General features: G+C 36.6%; 1 protein-coding gene across 3 annotated transcripts; it reads left to right on the top strand.

The window, feature by feature from the left end:
- The first annotated feature begins 5,542 nt into the window (after positions 1-5,542).
- On the top strand, positions 5,543-24,362 carry IMPACT (impact RWD domain protein). Of its 3 annotated transcripts, XR_014690580.1 has the most exons (12): positions 5,543-5,689; positions 5,924-6,052; positions 6,831-6,883; positions 7,959-8,021; positions 11,082-11,167; positions 12,820-12,948; positions 13,239-13,333; positions 17,748-17,821; positions 19,377-19,467; positions 19,660-19,842; positions 22,468-22,602; positions 24,159-24,362. XR_014690580.1 is itself a non-coding variant. In XM_084511873.1 (11 exons), exons 1-11 carry the CDS (start codon positions 5,558-5,560, stop codon positions 24,225-24,227), a joined length of 1,056 nt encoding a protein of 351 aa, XP_084367999.1. In that variant the 5' UTR covers positions 5,543-5,557; the 3' UTR covers positions 24,228-24,362. The 3 variants fall into 3 exon arrangements, 2 of the variants coding, with proteins under 2 accessions (XP_084367999.1, XP_084368000.1); XM_084511873.1 differs by lacking the exon at positions 19,660-19,842; XM_084511874.1 differs by lacking the exons at positions 5,543-5,689; positions 19,660-19,842 and adding an exon at positions 5,762-5,815.
- Positions 24,363-26,696: the final 2,334 nt, after the last annotated feature.

Raw genomic sequence — 26,696 nt, 5'->3', positions numbered from 1 at the left:
GTTTTAAATTTTCCTCTTTAAAAAAAAAAAAAAAAAAAAAAGAGAAATTGCAAATACACAGTGCTGCTTGACCTTTTGTGTGCAAAATCAAGCAGAGTTACTGATACTGTACTCCAGTGTTGTAGTTCTTTATATACATTTTACTTATTTGTGATTCATCCCTGATTTGTCCTGTTATGTTACATACCAAAGTTAATAGTCAAACTCTCACCAGCTTTAATGTGGTTAAGATTTCATGATATATATCTTACATGTGATTCTTGATCACAAATCAGAATTCTTCACACGCATCAGTTGTGGCATTTTACTCCTAATTAGCATTTACTATGTGCTGTCAAACTCTGTATAGTTTTTGTGACATCGCTTCTGTACCAACTTGGTTTATTCTATAAATCAAATGTTTATAGGCTTTGAATCATGTGTTGTTTTGTTTTGTTTGTTTGATTGTTTGTTTTTGTTTGTGTTTTTTGTTTGTTTTTTGTTTTTGTTTGTTTGTTTAAAAGCAAACAACCAAAAAAACAGACTAGTGAAGATGAAATAATTTGCAACAACAAATGGAGCTCAAGTGTGCTAAAGTTACATATGAAGGGAAAATTATGTTTTTCAGTTAGTTCCTTTCCTTCGTAGTAACATAAAAATGTGGCTATTTACCTCCCCCATCTGGACAGATTTGGAAATGGAATGAAAACAGTATATTGAAAAACATTTTTGAAAATTTGTTAAATTTTCTTTAAAAAATGTTGGTGGCTTTTACATACATTGCATTTAAATAACATTCTTATTTAAACTCTTTTTTTTCTTCTTCTAAATTTTGCTTCCTTGTCTACATAAGTATTATTTGTATCTGATTTATGTTTTCATAGTCTAGGATTAGAGATTCTGGTTTCAGAAAAGCATCAGTAAATGACCCAGCTTATTATCTTGTCCTTACAAGACAAATGCAAAAAATCTACATTTTCTGTAGTAATCTGGGCCACTTCCTGACCTTCAGAATCTTTATTTGCTTAATAGATTTGATTTGAGCTTTAAATATTTTTGTTTGCTATCACAAAGGAAGAACCGATGGACCAAAGGTTAGATTTAGTAACCTTTTTAAATGCCGAAGTCCATTCATTGCTGTGAAGAACATCAGCTTGGGAGACTTTTGGCCATTAATAAGAACAATGAGGGTCAGTTATGCACTAAAAGAAGACCCCAAATGTTTCAGTATGCTGGAATCCCATATTTGAAAGCTAAGGATATATGTTTCATATCCTGCTTAACAGAATGTTTACTTCAGACAAAGAAAATAATCAGCTGTTAAATACTCTTGTGCACCGTATCAGTTCAGCTACTCTAATATTAGTTATCTATAAACATGTTGGAGATTCATTAACTATATTTCTATCCATGTCAGTTCAGCAAGACTTATCATAATTATAACTGACAATGAAAAGAACTGATGGAGTCCTCAGAAATCCCTCATAGATGTCTACAGTCCATACAGCTTTTGTGATTTATTCTTTTTGCCTTCTCATCTGGTACAGTTTCTTCCTGATCCAGTGATAGACTGTTAAATTCCTTCAGATAAGGAATTATAAGGACAACAACAGTCAAAAATATTGACAGTGATAATCTTAAATTATTTAATAACAAATACCATGAATACGCACGTAAATTCATTTGTTCGGCTAAGTCAAAAGAAGCAACTTATAAAATGCAAGCACTATGTAGAGATTGCTATCAGAAAATTTAAAAAGTCCTGTAATGTCATAGTTCTCTCTTTAAATTTATAAGGCAATTTAGTATTAGGACAAACAGATGCAGCACCATCCATGCAGCAGGTCCCTGTAGATTAAAGCTTTCTGTTATGTTTTGGTCAGAAAGAAATTGCTTTATCTATTTTTATTTATTTATTTATTTATTTTAATGTAAGTGGAGTATGTAACTTTGCCTGATAAAATCTCCTTTTTTTTTTTTTTTTTTTTTTTTGTCATTTTCTGAGATTGGGTACATTCTTTTGATTACTCTTGATAAGCAGTTAAACCAACTCCGCCCATGACACTGAAGGTTAATGTAGAGCTAGTAGCCTTACTGATCTCAGAAAAAAATCCCTTTCCAATTGTCAAATATGGGAGAACCATCAGTATTCATAATCTCACAATAAAAAATAAAAAAATAAATAATAAAAAAAAAAGTATTTAGCTATGTACTCAAACACGAGGATAAAGATTTATTTTATTTTTTCTCAGTTACTACAGGTTGGATTCACTAAGAAAAATGATTTTTTTCCCAAGTTCCATCTCTGCAAATTGAACATGGAATTTAAAATTCTGAACTTGGATAGCATCAATAGTACTGTTCATTAAGTATTGATATGCTTCTAAAAATATGTATGTTCTTAAATACTTCCAAATTCCAATTGATTAAAATTTAGGAGGAAAAATAGGAGTCTGAAAACTGTTTTCTTGAATCAAGATCAAAAAGTGGAACCACGGTTTTCCTTCTTTACCACCTCTGTCATATTTTGCCCACAAGGTCGGAGTTAACGGTGGTAATCTAATTTCCAGTAGAACTACAAGCCCAAGAATATGTTCACATAAGCATCATAAGAATTACTGCTTTCACAGTTACCTGTGCCATGCCCAAGACAAGATTAACTGTGTCCAGACCCAACCTCTCTTAGACTGATGACAATTCAATAAACTCCTCAGTGCTTGGCTCTTCCTCATAATTACCTGAGCCTTTTTTCCTCCAAAGATAACGTGTTGCTTCATCAGCACATAGCATTGTCTCCATCCCTGCAATAGATTTTGTGTAAATAAGGACTATAATCACTCCCTCCTTTTCACTCAGGATGACTGACTTTGTTGGCAAATTCTCTGTAGCATCTGGTTTGAGTCTTTCAAAAGTTCAGATTAAATCTTTGTACTTATTTTTTCCACATCAGAGAGGGAGAACAATACATTATTTTCTCTGCTGCGATCTGTAGCATATTAAGGTTACCTACCCTTCTTAAACTACTCTTTACCTTAACTCCTTCTCTCAAATCTTTTCAGATGTCCTGTGGGAGAGTGGCTTGAAAGCTATGCAGAAGAAAAGGATCTGCGAGTGCTACTAGATGCTTGCCTGAACATGAGCCAGCAGTGTGCCTAGGTGGCCAAGAAGGCCAACAGCATCCTGGCTTGGATCAGGAATAGTGTAGCCAGCAGGTCCAGGGAGGTGATCGTACCCTCTACTCAGCTCTGGCAAGGCCGCACCTCGAGTACTGTGTTCAGTTTTGGGCCCCTCAGTACAAGAAGGACATGGAGAGCCTGGAGCTTGTCCAGAGAAAGGCTACAAACCTGGTGAAGGGCCTGGAGCACAAGTCCTGTGAGGAGCGGCTGAGGGAACTGGGGTTGTTTAGTCTGCAGAAGAGGAGGCTCAGGGGAGACCTTACTGCTCTCTACATCTACCTGAAAGAAAGTTGTAGGGAGTTGGAAGTCAGCCTCTTCTCACACGTAACCAGTGATAGGACTAGAGAGAATGGCCTCAAGTTGTGCCAGGGGCGGTTTAGGTTAGAAATTAGGAGAAATTTCTTCTCAGAAAGAGCAGTCAGGCATTGGGATGGGTTGCCCGTGGAGGTGGTGGTGTCACTGTCTCTGGGGGTGTTCAAGGAAAGGTTGGACCTCACGCTTAGAGACATGGTTTAGTGGGTGACATTAGTAGTACGGTGATAGTTGGACCAGATGGTCTTGAAGGTCTCTTCCAACCTTAATGGTTCTATATCTGATATAGATATATAGATATATAGATAGATATCTGATTCTATGATTTTTTTTAGATTTGTGATTGATTTTATTGCATTAATCCAGACTTCAGTTAGTGCACATTTTTCTTAAAGTGCAGTTGTAAAGTTTGACACAGAATTCCAGCTGGGGCTTTAGCAGCTTTGCAAAAAGCAGGATTACTTCCAGTATCTCACGTGTGTCTGGACATGATGGCATGGTGGTTCTTGTTTAAGCAAAAGCATAGCACTATCGGTGAACGCTTAGCTTGGGATTCACTATAGCTCCCAAATAATTTCTGTGGAACTGCTGTCTAACCAATTCTCCGCCCTGTATTTCTGCAGTCGATAATACAGTGCTGAATTTGTCTCTACTCATTTGCATGCTGTTGTGTTGTTTTGTTTTTGCCTCTTTGTTTTAGAATGTGCCCCATTTGTTAAAATCATTTTGGATTCAGATTCTGTTCTCCAGAGCTGGTACAGATTTTCTCAGCTTCCAAGAAAGGGGAAAACAAAACCTTAGCTTTAAAATTTCAACACCAAACCTGTATAAAAATACATCAGAAGAAAGCATATAAAATTAGAAAGAAGAGGCGATGCCCACACTTTGCACTGAAGCAAAATAAATAAATAAATCAATAAATCATTATTGATCAGTCACTGCCGTCTTTTAAAGAGGTATGCATAACTTGTCAACATTGAACAAATGAACTGCATTTCTCTATATGTACATGCAATGCCTATGATTTTTCTGCAATCCTCTTTTAGAGTAAATTATATAGTTATAAGAATTCCAATTGCTCATTTCAAATGACAAAAAATGCAAAGTAAAATGACTGCATATGTAAAGTTGTCACTGAAATTTAACTGCTTATACAGTTTATTTTTAAAATAGTATGTCAGGAGTAGGACGGAAATACCACCTGACACGTGGAACCTTAATTCTGTGTCGATGTGTGATGGAAGTAGATGTTATAACAATTTATTAGTGATGTATCTTGACGTAGGTATTTGGCACAGTCACTGTATAAATATACTAAGTTTCCTTTCTTCAGAACAGTACTTAAATATAACCTGGGAACAAATGCAAGCTCACTGTGTTTGAAGATCACTCATTCTTTCAGAAAGATGTAAAAATGGTGCAAGGAAATAGCACTGCAGCACTCTGAGGATGGAAAGGTTAGAAGGAGAAGATACTCAAGCAGTTATCTGGGAGTCAGACGTAGCTATGCTTGTGCCTGAAGGTGTTTTGGTCAGGGGATAGCTCTGCTTTAGGTAATACAGAGTTTGTATGTCAGAAGCAGAGGTCACAGGAAGGGAAGGTGCTGGGAAGAGCTGGGCAAGCGCAACCTGACAGGACCGGTGCCAAGGGGAAGGGCAGGGAGTGCTATAGGAAACCCCTCACAGAGGAATAAGCAATGAGAGAGGGGCTTCTGGCCCTGAGATTGCAACACTGGGGCCGTGGGGCTGTGGCTTTTTGTTGCAGCTGTCTGAGGCAGAAAAGGCAGCGTGCAGGGAACGCACTGCGCCCCACGGGCAGTGACAGGACACACCAGTGCGGGGCTGGGCAGGAGGCACAACCTCATCCTGTCATCTCAGCCCAAACCATCTGAGCTCTGCAGCTCTTGGTTTGCCTGTGCCCCCTCAGCAGCTCAAGCTGATGGCTTTCCTTGGCAGGGAACGGCGGCCATGAGGCAGCCCTCACACCGGGTGCGGCTGGGCTGGGCTGGGCTGGGCGAGCAACACCCGCCTCTCCAGGAGCCTGTGAGCCTGGCACACCGCTAACTCCCTCAGTCCCTCTTTCCAGCAGCCATGGGGCCGCCCCACACCAGCAATAGGGACGGGACGGGGAGCCTGCGCGGTGCAGCCACCCGCCCTTTCCGCCCCGCCCGCCTCCCTGCGGCCCCGATGGCGGCGGGCGGCCCCGAGGCGGCCCAGCAGCAAGTGAGCGGCGGTGGGGGCGAGGAGGGCGGCGGGGCTGCGAGCGAGGGATCCGCCGGGGCATGGTCGGGACTGGACCCCTCAGTTTTCATGACCGCCTGTGATACTGAATCACAGTATCACACGTTTGTAAATATGCACTAAGGGAGCCAGGCTTAAAACCACGGCTGGAATGCAAAGTTGTGTGTTTTTTTTTTCTTCACTTCTTTATTCATTTTTACACCGTGCTCTCTCTAGATTGATGAAATTGAAGCCCTGTCGTCCATATACGGTGAAGAGTGGTGTGTGGTTGATGAAGATGAAAAAATCTATTGCATTAAGATTAGTGACTGTCTGGACCAGCCAAAGTGGACGCTCTGTCTGCAGGTACGGTGCTGTTGAGGAGTTTGGCGCAGAATTTGCAAGTGGACTCCTGCAGGCGAAAGCTTGTGCCTCTGAAAGTAGGATTTGGTATCTCCTCGAATGGATTAAGAAGTTTTTGGATTGAAATCTTTCATGTGCTTTTCAGTGGTGGTTCCCGTAACACGTCAGTGTGCTTGTGACATTGGTGGTAGTTACATATCTGAATTTCACACCTCATAAAACCACATCACAGTATTTGTGTTGTTTTAGACAAACTGGCTTTGTACATTATCTTTGTATAGGACACCTGAGGGATTCTGGTGCAACAGCTTCTCGATTTACTCCCTGCAAAGCGTGGAAACACAGAATTCAGATCAATTTGCCTGAGTAACTTGCCATTTTTATTGTTTCCAGGTCTGTAAACATGCTTCATTTAGTGGAAGTAACACTGAAATGTCTACTTGTGGAATTGCAGAGCCCCTTACATTTAAGTACAATCACCATGCAGGCAGCTCTTTTCACATTTCTTCTGCACTTAATTTTGCTAACACTTCATCCACAAAAAGTATGCCATGAAATATGGTATTTGTATACCATTATCTGTATATCTGTATTTAGGATACCATTATTGGAATCTTAAATACAGGTATACATGTTTTCCTGCCATTCTGTAACAGCCAACTGTTTTTTTTTTTTAATTTGTAACACTGATTGTAGCCCAAGTGCTCAACATTGGTATCCATTAGTAAAACTCAGGTAGCTTGGAGTAGTATAGTGAATATATACCCTGAATTTCTTTCAGGTGATTTTGCCTCCAGGATATCCAACTTCAGAGCCACCTATTTATCAACTGAAGTAAGTGAAGTTTCTTGCCAAGAGTTGTTTTCCTTCAGACACTGTTATTTTTTTCCTGAGTTACCAGTGTTAATTGTTTAATGTGTAAGTTGAAGTTTAGTTAAGATGACTTGGAATTAAAATATCCCAGACATAGCAGAACATTTGAAGTAATCATATTTTATTCTTTCCCCCAAGTCAGCCTCATGAAGTTCCCTATGATAGACTGATCTCTTGTCTCAGAACTCTAATTCTTGCAATATTATTTTGTGGCAAGGCAACAATTAGACCGTAGAGGTACGGGAGCTGCTGCTTGACACATTAGACAATGGTATCTCACCACTTTCTTGAATGTACCACTCTTGTTTCTGCCCTTCTTTCATGTTGTAAGACATGATTTTCACCTGAGCACTTGCTCTTGTTAGGATGGAACCAGAGCAAGTGCCACTTCCTTTTTTCCTTCTCTGCTCTCCCCATGTCCCTTGATATGTAAACCCGATGGCAATGGAGACATGTCAGCCAGACCCCTGATTTGGATGATAGAGGGGTCAGGCCTGCAGGGCATGACACATTGCACATACACTGAATCTTGATCAACAGCATTGTCAAGGGAATGCAATACAGTGCCAGTAATCTTGAGGTAAAATTTATAATTTAACATAAAACTAAAAGGGTGCAGGTACAGAACTGAAGGATCATGCCAAATATAGTAAGCATGATCCTTTACTATGACTTATTTATTGCATAATAAAATGTAATATTTACATTTTAATATAGTAAAAAGTAGTATGTTGCTGAAGGAGTCAGAAAGGTATGCTAATAAGATGTAACATCACTTTGGAGAGACAAAGGTCTACCTTGAAAAATGAGTCCGGCTTACCTGAGATAAGGAAAGGCTGCCAAAGTTGGGAATCTTAAGGGAGAACTAGGTAATCATGCTTTTAGCAAGATGTTTACATCTGAAATTTTGTAAGTAGGGATGATTGACAATTTTTATTTTCAAGGTGTTTATCGTATTTATTTTGAAATGAGTGTTTGTTAAGATGATGGAATCATCGTACAGGCACCATTTTCATCATATTTCTCTTCATTCTAGTGCCCCTTGGCTTCGAGGAGAGGAGTACACAGAACTAGCAAATAGCTTGGAAGAAATATATATGTAAGTTAATATTGGGGAATATAGAAAAAGGAGATGATATATTTTCAGTTTCATGTACTCAATGTGTGCTTTCAAGTACCTGCTTGAACTAGTGGGTGTAATAAATGCTGCAGTAGCCATAAAACAGTAAGTTTCTTTTACAAATCAGACAGTTAATGCTATGTATATACTATGTTTAACATTTTATGAGAATGAATTGTCTTAAATACCAACAGTTTTCTTGTATATTGTCTTGATCTTGTGCTCTGTAAGGATGGAGCCCGTCATTTTGGCTCCTAATCTTGAGATGCTTTCAGAATTTGGTGATATTTCAGTATGAGATTCCTGCATCTATTCTGTATCTGGATGTTATACTGCAAGTTGTGAAAACATTTCTTCATGTCTTAGAGCATAAGTGACAAAAGTTTTTTTTAAAAGACAGCTAAGGGATAAGTAGGTTTTAAAATAAACACAGTTAGTAGAGTCTATAACTAGAATCTGTAACATAACAGACCATTTATTATCACAGTGTGTAGCTAACAACTCATGATCCATGAGAATAAATATAACATTTATAAATACTCAAACTGTGTGTTTTTGAATTGCTGTGAAATTGGGGTATTAAGTGTAGTAATTATATGTGGTTTGTTTAATCCTTTCAGATCCCAAAGATAATATAAACTAAATGAAATGAAAATATGTCATAAGCAAGCATGGTTGTTCCCAGAATAATGACATCTGAACTTCTTGCTTAAGAGATGTGTTTTAATGCCATAAAATAAGGAAGACAGCACTTAGCATGCATGAGGTTTGTTTTTATCTAATTACTTAGTTATTTTGGGTATCTGGATTTCTAATAATTTAAGCAAGCAAAATTAAACGAGAAGTGTTTAAAAAAAAAAAACACACAATGATATAAAGATAAAAGTTCTAAGGGATCAAATTAACCACAGTGGAGGAAAAAGAACAGATTATCATTGACTGTCTGGATTTTTTGAGTCTCTACCAAAGTCAGAGCTGCACAGTGTCCTTCATGAGCTCTGTCCTGATCCTCTGGAGCAAGTTTCCACATGAAATCTGCAAGGAGGAATAGCATGGTTGTGAAGCTCTCTTCCTATTTTTACGACAGTCTTGCAGGCTGTTACAATTTCCTAGTTAGATAAATCCCTGGCAACTGTGTTTTGTCACTTGCTGTTGAGAGCCCTTGTTGGTCTCCTGTCATTTTTGCTTGTTCAGCAGGAAATGAACGTGTTTGTACTTTAGACCATATATGTCATTTAAGACTGTGTTTAAAACCCTTCTGGAGTTGTCACTGATGTGCACAGTGTTTGTGAAAGCCTTTTATCTCTCCAATGTTGAAATAGTTGTCAGGTAAACATAGTTACTCTGCATTGTTTACAATGTGTGTTTTAGTGATCTAAATTGCTTAGTTCTGCAGTCTAAACCAATACGAACCATACTGTTAGTCACTCACTACAGCCTCTTAAGGAGGTGGGAAAAGCAGATAATGATCGATCACAAATCTGTTTTGGGATGCACAAAGTGCTTAAAACTCAAAAACGTAGCAAATTTTGGATTTTTTTATTATTTTTTCCAGATACTCTTCTGGTATACTTAATTGTATACAACAGAGCAACCTTATTTATTGTCTAATCCCTCTCATTCCATCATTAACATAAATATAGTTCTTCATGTTTTAAAGTAGTGCTTCAATATAATGACCAGCAGCATAAAATCAGGGCTCATTCTGGAGTCTGTCTGGATTTTGGGGGCTAAGCTACAAGTTAACAAATTCTTTATTTTTGCTTGAATATTTTTCTTAAAATATGTACATTTATTTGAATTACTGATTGAATTTGACAATAGTACTGTATATACTAAGCAGTACAATTTTATTACTGATGTGTACTTACATGCTGCCCCAGATGGTGGCAGTAAGAATAAAATTATTAATGAGAAACCGTGAGTTGACTAAGGCTCTATATCTTCAGTTCTGGTTTTGAGGCAAAAATGTTTCGAAATACCACAGAATCATCTAGGTTGGAAAAGACCTCCAAGATCACAGAGGTCTAACCTCACACTAACAAGTCTTCCACTAAACCATATCACTAAGCCAGAGCTAAAATGTCTAAATGTCTTTTAAAGACCTCCAGGGAAGGTGAGTCAACCACTTCCCTGGGCAGCCTATTCCTATGCCTAACAACACTGTCACAGCTCATAAGCATGTTAAAATATAATTTGAAAGATTATTTTCAGGATACCATTTTCAGTATATTTAAGGATGTTTGGGTCCTGCTGCCCATAAAGGCAGTGTTTCATAACTCTGGATGTGCACATAAAACCACTTATCCCATCTTCCCTCAGTGCCATAAACTTGCCTGTGCCTGCTAATCAAGGACTCCTAAGCTTAATGCTTACCTCTCCTATAGGACCCAAACTCTGGTGTGTTAAGACCCAGTGTGTCTGCCACCACCGACCTACTGTCACAGTCCACCAGGTTTATTTAGCCCCTGCTGTGCGTAGTGGGTGTGTGAAGGGGAAGAGAAGGGAGGCTGTCCCAAGGAAGAGACGCCCAAACATAAAGGGGAAGTGTCCCCTGCAGCCACAGAGTGGCCAAAGGAGCTTGCCACCAGCCGCCAAGAACTTTTTGAAGGAAAAATGAATCAAGAACAAACTCAAAGACTGGAAGTCCTGGCTTAGTATTCTTCTGAAAACACTGGGGGCTGTCCATTTTTCTCTTCTTGCAGTTGCTTTCACTTTATAGGCCAGAAAGTTTCCATCAGTTACATGTTTTCATTCATTATTGGTGTTTTCAGTGAAAAAAAAAAAAAAAAGGCTGTAAGGAAAGTATATAATGAGACAGATTTTCACTTGTTTCACATGGTGAACCGCTTAGATAGAATATTCCACAAGCCCCTCTAAGCTCTTTATCACACTAGACTGTAAAGTTGTATTTCTGCATGTCTGAAATCTGCATGTTATTTAATGCAGATACTTTCCAAGTAAAATCTGAATATATATATATATGTGTGTGTGTATATATATGTATATTATTCATTCACTGTGAGTTTTATCTTCCAGACAGAACCTCGGTGAAAGTATTCTTTATTTATGGGTGGAGAAGATCCGAGAAGTTCTGGTAGAAAAGGCACAGTCATCAGATCCAGGTATTTCAGAAAATACACGTGTTTTTCAGTTTACTTCTTCATCAGCAAAGTAAGATTTCATTGAAAGTTAAAGATCTATGCCCAGTTTTGTTTTGACCTAGATAAGAGAAAACAGTCTCTAGCTTGATGGCTTATTGTTCTACAGCGATGGCTTCCGTTTTCAAAGACACATAGGGAAAAAAAAACAAAAAGGAAGGAGGTGGTTGCGATGAACTAGAACAAGGTTCTCAATTGTCTCAGATATTAAATTACTTGCATGAAAGCAGAGTGCTGCACGCAGACGCATTGAGCATCTTCGTCTGTTCTGCTGAGAAATCATTCATAGCAGTAATTAGTTTCTGGTGCTGAGTGCACTCTTGGAAGATTGGGATCAGCCTGAAAAGGAGATAAACTTCAGTAGAATGTGCAGACAAATTACTAAGTATGCCATCTCAGTTGCATTGTACTGTACTGGGATGAGAAGTTACATCACCACTCGTGTTGATTTTTCTGCTTCTATAGTGACAGTTTGTGTAAAGTCACAGCTGTTCTTTTCAGAAGTGGTGGGGCCTTTTTTTTTTTCCCCTTTCATTAAAGTGCCATGAAATGCATGAGTGATGTGCCTGCTTATGCTTGTGGCAGAAGGAAATTATTACATTATTAATGTAGAAGATGTTAGCTCATTCCCGTCAAGAATGAAGGACTAAAGAAGAAAAAAAAACCTTACTTTTTCAGTGCTTCTTCATGACAGTTTAATCTTTTAGTAAACTGTACGTTTTGCTGCTACATGGCACAAATCAAGAAGACAATTTTCACTAACAGTACTAAAGGAGTGGATACTGAGAAGTGAAAGCTTTGGTTTCAGTATTGGAAGTTTATTGGATAGTTTAACAGCAACCTTGGGTCTTTTATTTTTCATAATTTTTCTGGGCCTTTTGAACATGCATCACCTTCCTCTCTCTCTTTAAAAATACTTGTTAAAAGTATTGATGTTAAAAGTATCATCACCACATCATAGGCCCTCCAAAGAGGAAATTAGATTGTGATACATTAGCTTATCTCTGTTGTAGGTTCTCTCTAAATCCAGTTGCCAGAGTGCTAGAACTATATTATATTTACTCTCCTGCAGTTGACTGTTATTTTTCATATGTCCAGTGCAGAAAAGAAAATAGGATTTTAGAAACCCCAGAATGCTTGAAACATTTCCAGAGAGATGTTTGAAATCTGATCATTTTCTAACCTTGTTGTGTACCATTGAACAACAGCTTTATATTTTTCCAAACCTGACCAATAACTTACTGGAGAATTTGTGAAATACCAGATTATTTTATTAATCTAAATTCAGATTAATTTGCCATTAGTACCATGAAGTTAACAATTAGTGCTATTGTAAATGTTTAATGGAAATGGTAAGCGTGAGTGTGAGTTAGTATTAAAACAGAAGATGCTATGGATGGATTTCATGACGTGAATATTGTATTCCTGATTCTAAGAATGATTTTAGTAAATACTGGACAAAGCATTATTCTACATCTTTTTTTTCTTACTGGCAAGCTGATTTGAACTGAAAAGCCAGACACGTTAGAGAAAAAGAATTAGAAAATTTGTACTACTTGTCTTGAAAAAAAAAAAAAAAAAAGTGTGTAATAAATCTATTGCTTTTATGTTACTAGAACCAGATATTAAGAAAACCAGTGAAGAAGTTGACGAAGATAATGGAGATGATTTTCTCCTAGACTATCAGCCTGTTCAGGAAGATCCAGTTAAATTGTTAAATTATATCACTTCTGAAAGTCAAGAAGGTAAAAATGTTTTTTCATTAATTGTGATTAAATCATTTATGAGAGAGAGGCTTTAAGTTTCTGTTTTTCTACTAAGCTTTTGAGTAAAATTAGTAACATTTAAAATTATTATAAAGAGTAATAACAATTGCAAATAACCCTACATCGTTTTGGTGGTTCTCTGTTATCTTTCTTACTTAACTCTAGCTAATCTCTTTTGAAAGTTAAGACGTTCTTTACATTTGTAGCCATATATGTTGTTTCAGTATCCTTAAAAAAAACATAAACACTTCCTTGTTTGTGATCAATAGATGAAGAGCTGCCATCCATACATCATGGAAACCCACTGACAGATAGAAGGAGTACTTTCCAGGCACATCTGGCTCCTGTGGTGACAACCAGACAAGTTAGTAGAGATCAAGCCTACTCTTTTTGTCTGTACTTTGAGATTGACAGGATATTACTGAAATAGTTGCAATTAGGTGAATTTGAATTTTGGGTTTTCATTGTCAGCTAAATAACTCATAAGTAACAGCTCTGCAATGCCTTCTGGTAGTTTTCCAGTTTTATTGTGGAAGTGGCTGGATGTTCCTATCCCTTACTTTTAAGTATGTTAGATGTAGGGCAGAGAATAAGAGCATTACATTTTGACTTTTGTATGTTTGCAAAGTTTTCATATGATACATGGAATCGACTGAGTCTGTTGTGTTACTTGTGAAAGTGAATTAAAATTAGCTTATAAATATTTTTCCCTTCTTCAGAAGGCGATTCTATTGAGAAATACATTTGAATAATGCATAAGTAAATACTTAGTCATAAACGAGAGGGGTAAGCATGCTTGTAGACCTGTGTTTATCTACAACTAGAAAAAATGTCTGCACTGGTTCCTGTCTCTTACAGGAATCAGTGTTAAGTATGGATCTAGATAGTGTGCTAGAAAAGGACAGCTGTATTTTGTTTCCCATCGTGCTTCTCTTGTTTCAGCAGCTTAACACAAGGTAAAGATTGTGTCATTGTGTCTAATATTACTCTTTGTTTGTTTTTTTTTTTGGGGGGTGGGGTTATCCAGTTGCTTTTTGGACCAGAATGAACTTGCAGAATCTGTGGTATTGTATGAAAATACACCTTGTGTTTGCTGTCAATCAGTTGCTTATAACTTTCATTCTTGCACCTCTCTGCTTTTTGTATGTAGGTGGGTTTTGTAGATGTCTATTGTGTTTCACAGACCTTAAGTTTTCAGTTTCCCAGGCTGAAGACCGACTTCCCCAACTATTTCGGTACTTCTTGGATGGACTTCCATGTGTGCAATCATTTCTGCTTCTGCTTTCTAACCTTTCTGAGATGCAAACCAGAACTATACACAACACTGAATGCAATCACACCAAGGATTTATGGAGTGATATAAAGAGGTTTCTTGTTTGTTTTCCATGTTCTTTTCCTGGTAATACTTTTCAGCTTGCTTTTTTGACCTCTACTCAGCACTGAGCTGGTGTTTTCATAGAAATGTCTCTTACAACCCCCAGATCTCTTTTTGTGAATGCTTGTAACGAGTTTGAGTCACTTTGTTCATCACTTTGCATCTGTTAACATCTCTCTCCTTTGATGATCCCTGTTCAGTGTGGAAACTACTGATCTTCTTCTCTTGTCATTAGCTAGCAGTTACACCTTGGGAATATTTTCCTCTTTCCTTGTATCCAATTCTAGTTTTTATTTCAAAAATTTTTACAGATGGATTTCGTCAAATATTTTTTGAAATTCCAGGTGGGATAGATCACCTGGAAGCACGTGTTCAGTGACTGAAAGAATCTTGACAGATTAACAGATTGACGTGGTTCCCAATAAAAAAGCCATAGTATTTTAAGCTTTTTTTTTTTTCTTTTAATAAAATCAATTAATATGCCTAGTATGGCTATAAGACTTGTTGTTCTGCAGTTTTCTGAGTAGTTCCTGGAGTACTTTTGAAATGTTGGTATCACAGCAGTCATCTTGTTTTAAGTGGCAGGTTAGATACCTTACTTACAGTTCAACACCTTCATGCTCCAGTTCTCTTTAAACTTTTAAATATGCATGATCTCGTTTTGCTGATTCGTTTCTATTCATCTTATCAGCTTGCTTAACATTATTCTGTGGTAAGGCTCCACTGTGGTACCCCTGCCTGGCCTTTTTTTCATAAATACTGTACATTCATGTAGTTTTTTGTGCTACAGCTGTATATTTGAGTGATTCTTCTGTATTATATTTATCTGCTGGCAGTACAGATTTCTGGTAGGCTTCAGCTTCTTGTATTTGAAAAAATAAATATTATTATAACTTACGTTTTCACACCTGCAAAAATATGTCATGCCTTTCACATCTATCTTGCTACCTATCTTGTTTTTCTCTGTCCGAATACATCATAATGTTTTGAACATGCCTTCAACTTTTTTGAGCTGTTCTCTTAGTGCTGCCAAAGCAAAAGCAATTTTATTCGTTACTCTTAATGGGGAATAACTCAACGTTTTAAAATACTTGATGTGTTACCATTTTCGCTAAAGTAGCACTGCACTTTAGGGTCTTTCAGTGCTCAGTCCCTGTGAACTGTGAGTTTCTACAAGCTGTTTTTCTTTAGAAAGAGAGGGAATTGGAATCACTGACTTTTTGAAATTTCAAATATTCTCACTCTGATGATTTGTGAGTAAGATCATACCTACCTAAAGGAAGTTCATACATGCAGACACAGGTTTCAGAAAGGGCAGATCTGTGTCAAGAAACAGTACTTGCTTAAAGCAGGTTAATAACTTCCCTTTTGCATGCAGAGATGTTCTTAATTTCTTCTTTTATGACTTCTTTTTAAAAGCAATGTATACTCAATAAACCTAGGAATTTCAGGTCAAGGCTTCTTGTTACTTGCATGGTATAAAGGCAGTGCGATATCCCCTAGTGTCAAATCCATCTGCTTGGACAGAGTCATGCTGTACAGTGTGAGGTGATCGGTCAGCACTGCAGGGAAGCTTTACTATGGCATGGGCTCATTTTTATGAAAGAAAGCAAAAAGAGGGTGAGGAGTGAGGTAAAACGTTGTACACTGAGGGAAAGAGAACTTGTATTATTAACTGATTAGTAGGTACATTGTCAGTACATTGCAGTGATGGCTGTTGATGTTTAAGACAATACACAGATTGCTCTGTCAATTCCTGTATTGAATATTTTAATGCAGCTTTCAGTAATGATAACCAGCATAATACTGTAGTTATTTACATATAATAATAGGTTACTATACATTTTATGGGGAAAAAAGTTCTAAGTGTATTTCAGGTAGCAAGCTAGGTTTGGTACTATATTTGGTACCATTGCTTCTCCTTGTCTCTGTCTGGCGTGTTTGGACATTTAAAATGTATGTGGTTCTTGGACTTGACATTGATTTAGAAAGGTAGGACTAAGAAGTGATCTGTTGTTTAAAGATCATTATGAATGGGTGCTTCACTGATGTGTAGAGAATTATCCCTTAATTCCTTAAATCAAGAAGAGTGGAAAGGGGAGCAAGAAAAAAAAGGTTCATGAGCTACAGTAGGAAAAAGGATAGGTTAAGGCTTAGCTGCGAGATGTCTGCCTTAGAGGTTTATTGCTAATACAGACATACAGTGAATTTTTGAGAGATGTTTTCTGGAGCCTGGTAGCCAACATACAACTAATGTCAAAGGCGACAGTAATTTCATATGCTTTGTACCCTAAATCCATGTATTAAAATATTTATGAGAACATATTGAATAATGTGGGTTGTCTTTCTTCAATATTCCACTTGGGAGAAAGGGACAACAGGAGAAAACAGGTGTCTGAAGCAATGTTCTCAGTTCATAACAACATATTTTTCATTGAGTTATCTTATATTTGAGATAATTTTTAAAATTTACATTTCTTCCAGAAGTATTAGAAATAGCACAGTGTAGCTATGACATTAAATATGAATATTGATTACTTTTCAGAGACATTTTTCTTTGGAATGAAAAGCAATTTACTTGCCAAATATGTTTTTCCAAGTTTTCTCAACTTCAGTCATACTTTGCTCAAAGTAATATTAGTTATGCATTGTCTATTAAAACAATGTCTTGATCAAAGCTCTTTTTACTAGACCAAGCTGAAAAGTGTTGAACAATTGCTAGCGTGTTTAATTAGAAACAGAAACTGCACTAATATTGATACGTGTTTTGAATTTGGTACTTCTTAAGAACAAAGAGATCGATATAGCGGGAACATCATTTTTTTGTGAAACACTGACCCACAGAGGAAAGCTGTTTTATTTTAAAAAAAAAAAAAAAAAATCTTTCTGTGAAATGGAAACTCTGAAAAACAAGCAAGTTTGAGTAAAAAGAAAATCTCAAAGTGAAATGTGGTAGAACTTTCCAAACATCACGTTACTGTGATATCAGTAAAAGCAATATGTAATATGTGTAATGCAATAGGAAAACATGTTGTGCCATTATTCCAGCGTAATGTTACACTTGAAAAAAGCAAGTAGTTGTAATTGATCCTTAATACTGATTTAAAGTGTTTTCTAGATCTCGCTGTATCTCTTGTTTAGTAAGTCAGTTTGATACTTATACATGTTCAGCAATAATACAAATGCACTGATTCAAGGAACAGATGTTTTCAGTATCCTGGAAAATAGCATGGGGTACTGAGAAGCTGCTTGGGTTAGCAAATTGAATATTTAATTCATCCTAGGTCAAAATGTGGAAGTGTTTCTCTATAGTACTGAAAAGGAGGTGTTTGTTTAGCAGTAGTATTGAGATGATGTGTATGAAATCCCCTTACTGAGCTTACTTGTGTGTTTTTTTTTAAAGGTAAAGAGAGTTCTTGAAAAATTATATGAGAATAAGAAAATTGCAAGTGCCACCCACAACATCTATGCGTACAGGTGAGAGATGCATAGTGATCTTTTCGTGTTTTTTGCCAAGTGACTGAAGGGCATGAGAAAAGTAAAATCAAAGAAATACCTTGCTGATAAGAAACCTACTCCCATGAAGATTTATTTGGTTTCAGGCTTTATTTTGGACTTGAGATCAAGAAAGTGCAGCATACAGTAAGGAAAAAGTATTAAGATAGTGAAGCAGCACTAGGAATAAAAAAACAAAAAAATAAAAGTGGATTTGAACATGTGTTGTTAGACTTTATATAGGAGGTGTGAGCAAGGAAATGCTACTTCATCCTGAACTAAATGTGGTTTTATTTAGGCAAAGTGACATTTTTCCACCTGACCTTGCATTTATAAATGGCTCAGAAATTTCAGTTGAAATAAGGGCTGAAGCAGAAAGCCTGATGCAGACGTCTGGCATATGAAATTTGCTGAAATACGTGCATCATCAGTGAAAATGGGACATGGGTAGTAAAGAGTTTGGCAGTGGTCTGTCCCTGGCACCTTTTGTGAACGTAGCTTACTTGAAATGAAACCGTCTCAGCCCAGATACTGATGTAGGTTTTCTGAGGAACATGACTGTAAAAGGAGCCACTTTCATTGCTGAAGGAATTGGTCATATGAAAAAGCGTGTACAGAAAGTGATCTGTTCATGCACATCCTGGAGTGACCTTAATGAAACATGAAAGGAGAGTAAATGAAAGCTTACCAACACGTCTACCTAAGTTAAAAGTTTCTATAAAGGATTTCTATTGTTGCTGCTGCTGATGTGACACCTTTCACTCACACTATTTAAATACACTTCAAAAAAGCGACAGAAACAGTTACTGCTTCATATTTTTCATCTAAAACTAGCTGCCTCTCTGTCATTGTGTCACATGTATGTTAACTAAGTGCAGAAGTTATGAAATCAATTAGGCAACAAAACAATAGAGTGCTGAGCATTACTTCTGAAAATTTAGACTTGGGCAGCTGTCCTTCATATGAAACAACATGCCCCACAGTCTCCCGGAGTGCCCCCTGTATAATTCCTCAGGCTTGCTAAATTCTGTGACAGTTCTGCTTTGGAGGAAGGCTCAGTAAATGGCGTGGAGAATCTGAAGCAGAGTTTCAGTAATAGTTTTACACTGCTGCTGCTGAAATACAGACCTAACTGATTACTGGTAATCACTTTTGTCAGAGTTCTGTCTTGTAAGGTGTGTACCATACATAATTTGAACCTGCATCTGATGGAGTTGGTTGAAATGACACGTAATTATTAGTTTAAAAACCTAAGGATTTTTCTTACTGGGGACTTCACACTGGTAATGAACATGGAGTTAACCTGAAGTAGTTACAGCATATGTAAAAGGTTCTCAACACTTGTTCCACTGCACAGATAAATATTTGTGGTTTACCCTAAGCCACATCCTGTTTTCATGTGAATGTGGAGAAGCAGATTGATGCACTTGCTTATGAAAGAAAGATCTCTGAGACTTCATTAATCATTTAAAAATGTTAGTTGATTGACTTTTTATGAATTCTTTTTTTTATTATTGTTATTTTTATTTTGTTTTAGAATATACTGCGAAGATAAGCAGACGTTCTTACAAGACTGTGAAGATGATGGGGAGACAGCGGCAGGTGGACGTCTTCTTCATCTTATGCAGGTTATAGAAATTAGTCTTTGATTTCCGGAAGTCTTGACCAGATTTTAAAAAATCACTACAATGTGACTAATAAACTTATACAAGATTACTTTAATTCTTGCTTTGCTGTTGGCCAAATAGGTGATTGCTTACTCAGAAATCAGAGAACAAAGGACAGACTGTTGCATGCATGTAATGAATTGGATTTTCCAGGTCTTGGATCATAAAGATTCCTATGCTTCCTACATGGTGTAAGATGGATAGAAAATGAAGACTGGGATAAGCTGATTGACACAACCTTTACTTCAGTTTCCTTGAATATTTGTAACAAAAAGACACTTCTGTTTGAACTTGCAGAGTAGAGCTTCAAATGCAAAAGGCAGTGGGAGTGAAGCAGTTAAGTTGTTCTAACCATTGTATGTATTTCTTTGTGCTATTTGCAGGTCTGACTCTGTAGCCATCGTATTTGCATATGTTTTAGTTTTCAGATGTGGAACTAATATTTCCTCTACAAAGTTACTACTAAATGTACGCTGATAAATTTTGATTAGCTGGCATGATACAGCCGTTTGTAAAGCCATAAGTAAAATACCATGACTACAGGGAATGGCTGGATATGTCTTATGCCTCAAGTCACTTAACTGTATCAGAACGCTAATTACTGTTTTTTTGTTTTGATTTTTGATTTGCATCACCTTCACAACAAAGGTTTTCTTTTCTTTTTCCATCCTTTACTTGCTTGTGTATTCTCTCATTTAATGTGCTGTACTCTTATTATTGGAGACTGTTTTAAAGTTGTTGTATGGTGATTTTTTTGACTTCTTTTTTAAACTTCAAAGATTTCTTTATTCTGGAAAAAATACTATAATTGTAAATACTTTAGCACTTCTCATTTAGAACTTTTTGAAACTTTCTAAGTAACTCAAACTTGACTTGGAAGGAAAACTTAATTTATATAATATATGCAAGTATATGTGACAAGTGTGAAAATACTATTCTAGTAATAATAGTGTAAAGAACTAACTTTGCAGTTACTGTACCTCAATTTGCTCTGAGCTTATCTACTCTTTTTCAGTATATTAATGTAAACTTTTGAAAGGGGACAGATTTACTGTGTCTGCTTAATGGTCCATAAAAATCCAGTTTAGAAAATGACATGAAATTTCACCTTCCAAATGTGAACTGATAGTATGTATTACTGGGAATACTTTTGTTCTGGAATTGTGATTCTACAGAGATCAGAAAAGTGCAATTTTCACTCCTGGGAAAAATTAAAGTAGTTTAAGGACTAATTTCTAGGTGTTCATACAATTCTCTCATTTCTTCTCTTGTATACACTTAAGACATATGATATGGGCATGAAAATTAGATGGTTTAATACAGTTATTGTTGCTGTAGTTATAGTTCTTCTTTTGCAATAGAAATCTTATCTTGTTTCAGATAAACCTAGCGCTTCAGTCAAGATAGCACTTTCCGGTTACAAGAAACAGCATTTTAGATTAATACTTTTGAACTCAAAGTTAGAGTTAAAAATTTCCTAACTGTTTGACATCCTGTTTACTCTGAAGAGTTGCTATAAATTGACTTTATGGCTGGTGTGTAAATGTAGAGTAGAAAATGCTCATCAGAAAAACTGTCCTTCCTTTGGTTGTTAACCTTTATAAATAGCTGGCTCTGAAGGTGTTTTCCTCACCTTCCAGTTCAGTAGATCGCCCTCTGTCTTGCAGACCACAGTGATTTTACTCAGCCTTATGCAAATAAAGCTGTTCTTGCTCTGTCTGGCCATCAGTATGCACTAGTGTAGTACTGCACAGGACTTGAGGGTAAGCTGTTTGTGAGTGAAAATCTTTCACAGCGATTTTAGATGCCTTAGTTTGAGGAACAAGTTCAGGATCACGGTCACAAAATATGTCAAAAAAAAAAAAAAAGTCAACTTGTGATTGTCACTGCATGTTTTCATGCAGTAATGTATTTCTTATAATTTGGCAAAGTGTGTGTGTTTGATATTTAGTCAGCTGGAATCACTGTGTTACTAGCATTTGCTGCTGCTGGAGATCTTCTTGAGGGTAGAGTTGCTGTAAGACAGAATAAATGCTAATTTTCAAGTCCAGTTAAATCACATTTAGGTGTCAGAAATAAAGCTGTTGAAGGTCTATGTTACTTGCCCTTAATTGCGATACAGGAGGTCATTGCTTCTGTTTAACTCTTTCCTTGTCTTTGTTACTGATAGTCTTAAAAATGCTATATAAAAGTTATTTAGTTCCTTTCAGTCATGGTTACTAATATAAATATTTCATGTTGTGTGAACTTTATGTATACCTTTTGGAATTCAGAAAGGAACTGCTAAGTTGTAAGGGATACTAGCTTAGACCAAAAAAATACAGATATTTTTTATGTATTATCCAAGAGTTGTTGCTTAGTCCTGCACTTGGTAACAGTAGTAGATTATTGGATAAAATCATACAATATCCTGAGTTGGAAAGGACACAAAGATCATCGAGTCCAGCTCCTAGCATTATGGCACTTTAGATGTCCATATGAACCTTATGTGCCTGTTCCCTGGCTGTTACTAGCTTTATCCACCATTGTTTCCAAAAATGTGGATAGACAATCTACGTGGTGACAGAGGTTCTCTGGAAATAATAATGTCTTACTAAAAATAATGAAAGTAATTCAGTTAAGTGTGCCTTTAATGCCTGAGGCCTTTGATACATGGATGAGCAACTGTAGAGCACATGAAATAACTTTTCACCATTTCTAAAGGGATATATTGACTCATTTTACTTTGAATTTACCTTTGAGTAGAAGCTTGGACATGGAAACTTACCACAAATACTGAATTGATATTATTACTTACCTTCTGATTTCTGTGCTATGCGATACAGACATGACCGCAATTTCTTCTTACAAACAAGTAGGCTTTTTCTATTAAGAAAGGTATCAGCAGTAAAACTAATTCAATTCTTTTTTATTGTTACTTGTTTCTGCTCATTTTGTTGTTGTTGCTGTTGTTTTAAACAGATTTTGGATGTCCACAATGTGTTGGTCGTGGTATCCCGCTGGTATGGAGGTATTCTGTTAGGACCAGATCGTTTTAAACATATCAACAATTGTGCAAGAAACGTCCTTGTGGAATACAACTATGTACATTCAGTGGTAAGTTTCAGCCACTTAAAATGAAGGCATTTATGTGTGAACTTGTGCAAACTGTCAATGTTGGATGAAGCCAGAAGAAAATTAATACTACCCGTGCCATCCTCTGATTGCTTTGATGCACTGATAGGGAGCCTTTGCACTGATTTTATGCCTTACTAATAGCTTCCAAAGAAGTTAGTGATCTGTAAATGTGAGGAGTGCAAAGGAGTGTGGCAGGAGTTGAGGGTTGTGGTCCAGAACACTACTTTGAGGCTTGAGGGAGAGCAGGAGTGGGATACACTGCTTTCTGTGTGTTCACAAACCAGGCAGCTGCTGCTGCTCATGCCTACATGTTCGCCTGGTGCTAGTGTGTAGGCAGACTGAGCTGAACTGTTAAAATCACTGACTAGTACGCATTTTAAAGTGTAAATGCTTTGATAGACCCAAATAATTTTCAGAATTATAGAATATAACATACTATAGCATCATAGCAACAGCAAATACTATGGAAAAGTAGATGACAGTCATCATTAAAAAGTCAAGCTAGACTAGAAGAACTCAAACTATCTAACAATAATTATTACAGAAAAGATGAAGGGAAATGTTTCAAGGGGGCTTAAATCACTCAAGAGACAAAGTTCCAAAAGTCCTTAAATGGCATTTTCTGTCAGGGATGTAGGTAATTTATTCCTGCTTTTCAAAGTTCTTTTCTTCATCCTCAGAACAGCATATTAGATTTGTGTATGTTATATGCAAATACTAACATATACTACAATAGCAGAGTTCAAACAGTCTGTTAGGGTCTGTTTCCCTTCCATGTGGAAGAGAAAAGATTAAAATGTCCCATGTTCAGTGAGATTTGCATCTGGTAAATTCCTTCACCATTTTCAGGAATGCTTGAGATGAATGCTTAATGAATTTAATTAAGTGGATCATAATCTACCAATATGTTGGAATCAAAAAAAAAAAAATTAAACTTTTAACTGCTGTACTAGAAAGTATAGTGAGACATAGCTAGAAAGTAAATGTACAAAAACTCAAACAGCAATTGACTTTTCACATGTGAAGATGTATCTTGTTTTTCAGAATTGGCAGTCAAAGTAGTACAACAGAGTGTTGGTCCATTAAGACTGGTAAAATTTTGTGTTTACCCCATTGTAGATTTTTTTTGTCTAGGGAAGCGGTTTTATTGTACCAGTGCATGGTATATCTCGTGATAGAACCACATCCACGCTAGAAGCAGTTCTGCAGTATAGTGTAGACGTATTCCTATACTGGTAATGTCCTCCTTGAACGGAAATGGCTTAGATTATTTTTACACTTGTCTTGTTGTTTTATTGGCATAGCTATGTCTGTAAGTTTAGCATTGCTGAAGGCAGATGTTTCTGGATAGTGAGCAGACAAAATAACAAAACTGGTTAAATACTTTACAGTTCAAAACTGTATCAAGTCCCAGTGAACTATGAACACTTCATATTAAAAATAATTATTGTGAGTGACTTTCAGAGAATGTTAACAATATATAAGAAATATATATATTTTGTTTTGAATTTTAATTTGCTTGGTTTTCATTTCAGGACGAATCATCTAAACAAGCAGGAAAGAGCAAAAAGACAAAGAAGGACAAGAAGAGAACAGAACACTAATTTATTTTAAAAATATATATAAAGAGATTACTTTGCACATATTTATACAAAGGAAACTTGTACATTATTGTCTTATCAAATGCAACAGACATTTTGTATTCAAAAGAGAATTCAGTAAAGCTATGTTTCCATCTTGTTCTGTGATTTCTTCTGCTGTTCTGAAGTAGAGCTCAGGCACAAGTTTTCTGTGTTCTTATACTTCTCAGCATCTTTCTGTGAGGGTATTGTAAACATCTAGAACCATTTCCCCCCCTCTAATGACTAATTTAAAATGTGGATTATTTACCCATTACTGCGTTGGAACTCAAACATCTGTCTTGTGTTAGAACTTCAACTCAGTAGTTTGTTGTGTTGAGAATGAGACAGAAGCCATTCAAAGGTTAAGGTCACTTATGAAGTGTTACATTTTCAGTACATACAAGTAAAGCTTGTGGTCCAATGCTATATGACATCGGAGGCCCTGGTCCTGCTTATGCAGTTCTTACTTAAGGTATGTAGGGCCTGCCTGATGGCATAAGAGAAATGGAACATGGCTGAAGAATTAAGAAATTTCTTCCAAAATTCTTTGAGGATCTTGTGTCTTTCAGACTCTGGCAGCCTATTGAAAACTTGAGAGTTAAGTATTGTGTAACTGAATAACCGGTGATTTCATCAAAGAATATGGGGCTTTTGAAATCAGCCTGTTACAGCTAGTCACAATCATTAGTAAATGTTCTGAAATTAGTTCTGTTGATGCAAAGTAGGAAAAAAAAAGTGTTAAAAAATATTATTGTAAACACTTGGGTTTTCTACTCATTTATTAATAGCCTCCAGACTTTTCTCTAAAGTATTTCCAAAATTTTAACTGGATTTCCTGTCAGTTAATTGTCATTTTGCTGTTTAAATTTAAAAAACAAAAACAAACAACTAGTATTTTTCACTTACAGAGGATGGACTTTAATTATCTCTTTTTTTTTTTGTCTATTTTATCTTGTTATTTTTTTCTTCCTCAAGTTAATTTCTAAACTTTGTGATCTGCTAGTTATTAGCATGAGTCACAAATATGTTCTTAGCTACAACTGATATATTTTATTCATACAGTAATGCCAGTATTTTTAATGATGTTTCTCTGGTGGCAACTGCATAATTTAAATGTGTGTCTGTAAGACTAGCTTATTTGACCACCAGTTTTGTGTATGCCTTTTGGCTGATACGTTTTTACACTTTTTTACACTGTTGTTCATTGCAATAGTTCAGTATGTGTTCCCCAGAAAAGCTTCTGCAGGGCAAACTTCATCTAATTAAAGTAACTGCTCAAATCTTGGTATAGCAACAGAAATATTCCCTAAAGGTTTTGGTAACTTGAAAAGTACCACTGAAATAAGTGATTAAAAAAAAAAATAAATCAAGGATATTATAGACTTTCTGACAGGTAGATCCTGCATTGATTTGGTGCAACAGTTATATGCAGTTATATTACCTTGTCTGCATTTTATAGCTCTTTTGAGTTCAGGCTAGCAGCTGCACTTGCTGTATTAAAATAGCATTCCTTCCAGGGAAGGAGCCCTTACAGCATATAGAAGTCTGGGCACTTTTTGGGTGATGCTTGTTGTTCACAGTTGGTCTATCTTATTGATGGACTCTTTTGTAATCAAAATTTTGTCATACACTTGCAGTTCTTTATTGACTGAAGTATTCCAAAGTGTCTTGTGCTTTTATGAAGGTCAGAAATTGTCGAGATGACTTACTAAGGAAAGCAGGTGAATTGTGAGATGTTCTGCTGTAGCTGCCATAGATTCAATTCCACTCATGGTGCTGCATGTGCTTTTCAACAGCTCATTCGGAAGATCTGAACTTTTGTGTCTTCAGTCTGAGGTTTGTGGAAACTTAGGTGTAAGACTTTCTTCCAGAAATTACAGATCTTTCTCCAGAATTCACATTTCAGTGTTGATGGGAAAACCTAAAAACCCCCAAATGGAAGAAACAAGTTGTTGATAACTTCTGTGTGAATCTAGTAGACCACATAGGTCAGCCACTCAGTGAGCAAAATGAATGCTCTATTACAGAATGGCTGGTGACAGAGAATTAAAAGAAGGTTGTCATAATGGCAATGTGTTTTTATTTTCACACTGTTTCATTCAGTGGGAACATGAAGTGCTGGCTAGCTGTCCTGTGGACGCTTTTTGATTAGAGAAGTTGTATTCTCTTCCTTTTTTTTTTTTTTTTTTGGGGTGTGTGTGTGTATAAGCATAAGTTTGAACTTCCTTTATTCTAAGAATAAGTTTTCATCTGGCTTTCCAGAAGAGTTTTGCAATACAGGAGTCTGTCCTTTCCTTTGAAAGCAATGCCTCAGTATGCCTGATGGCCTCAAGAACTTGCAATGCTTCTGCTTGGATTGTTAGTGCTGCAGGGAGGCTGCATCCTGGTGCTTAGTTGAATTCAATTGTTTCTCCTTTGTAATACAGAAAATGTTAGAGGAGCAGTGGTGTT

This window comes from Aythya ferina (assembly GCF_964211825.1).
Source record: "Aythya ferina genome assembly, chromosome: 2".
NCBI classification, from domain to species: Eukaryota; Metazoa; Chordata; class Aves; order Anseriformes; family Anatidae; genus Aythya; species Aythya ferina.
Note: the sequence above shows the minus strand (reverse complement) of the source record. Positions and strands in the feature narration are given on the sequence as shown.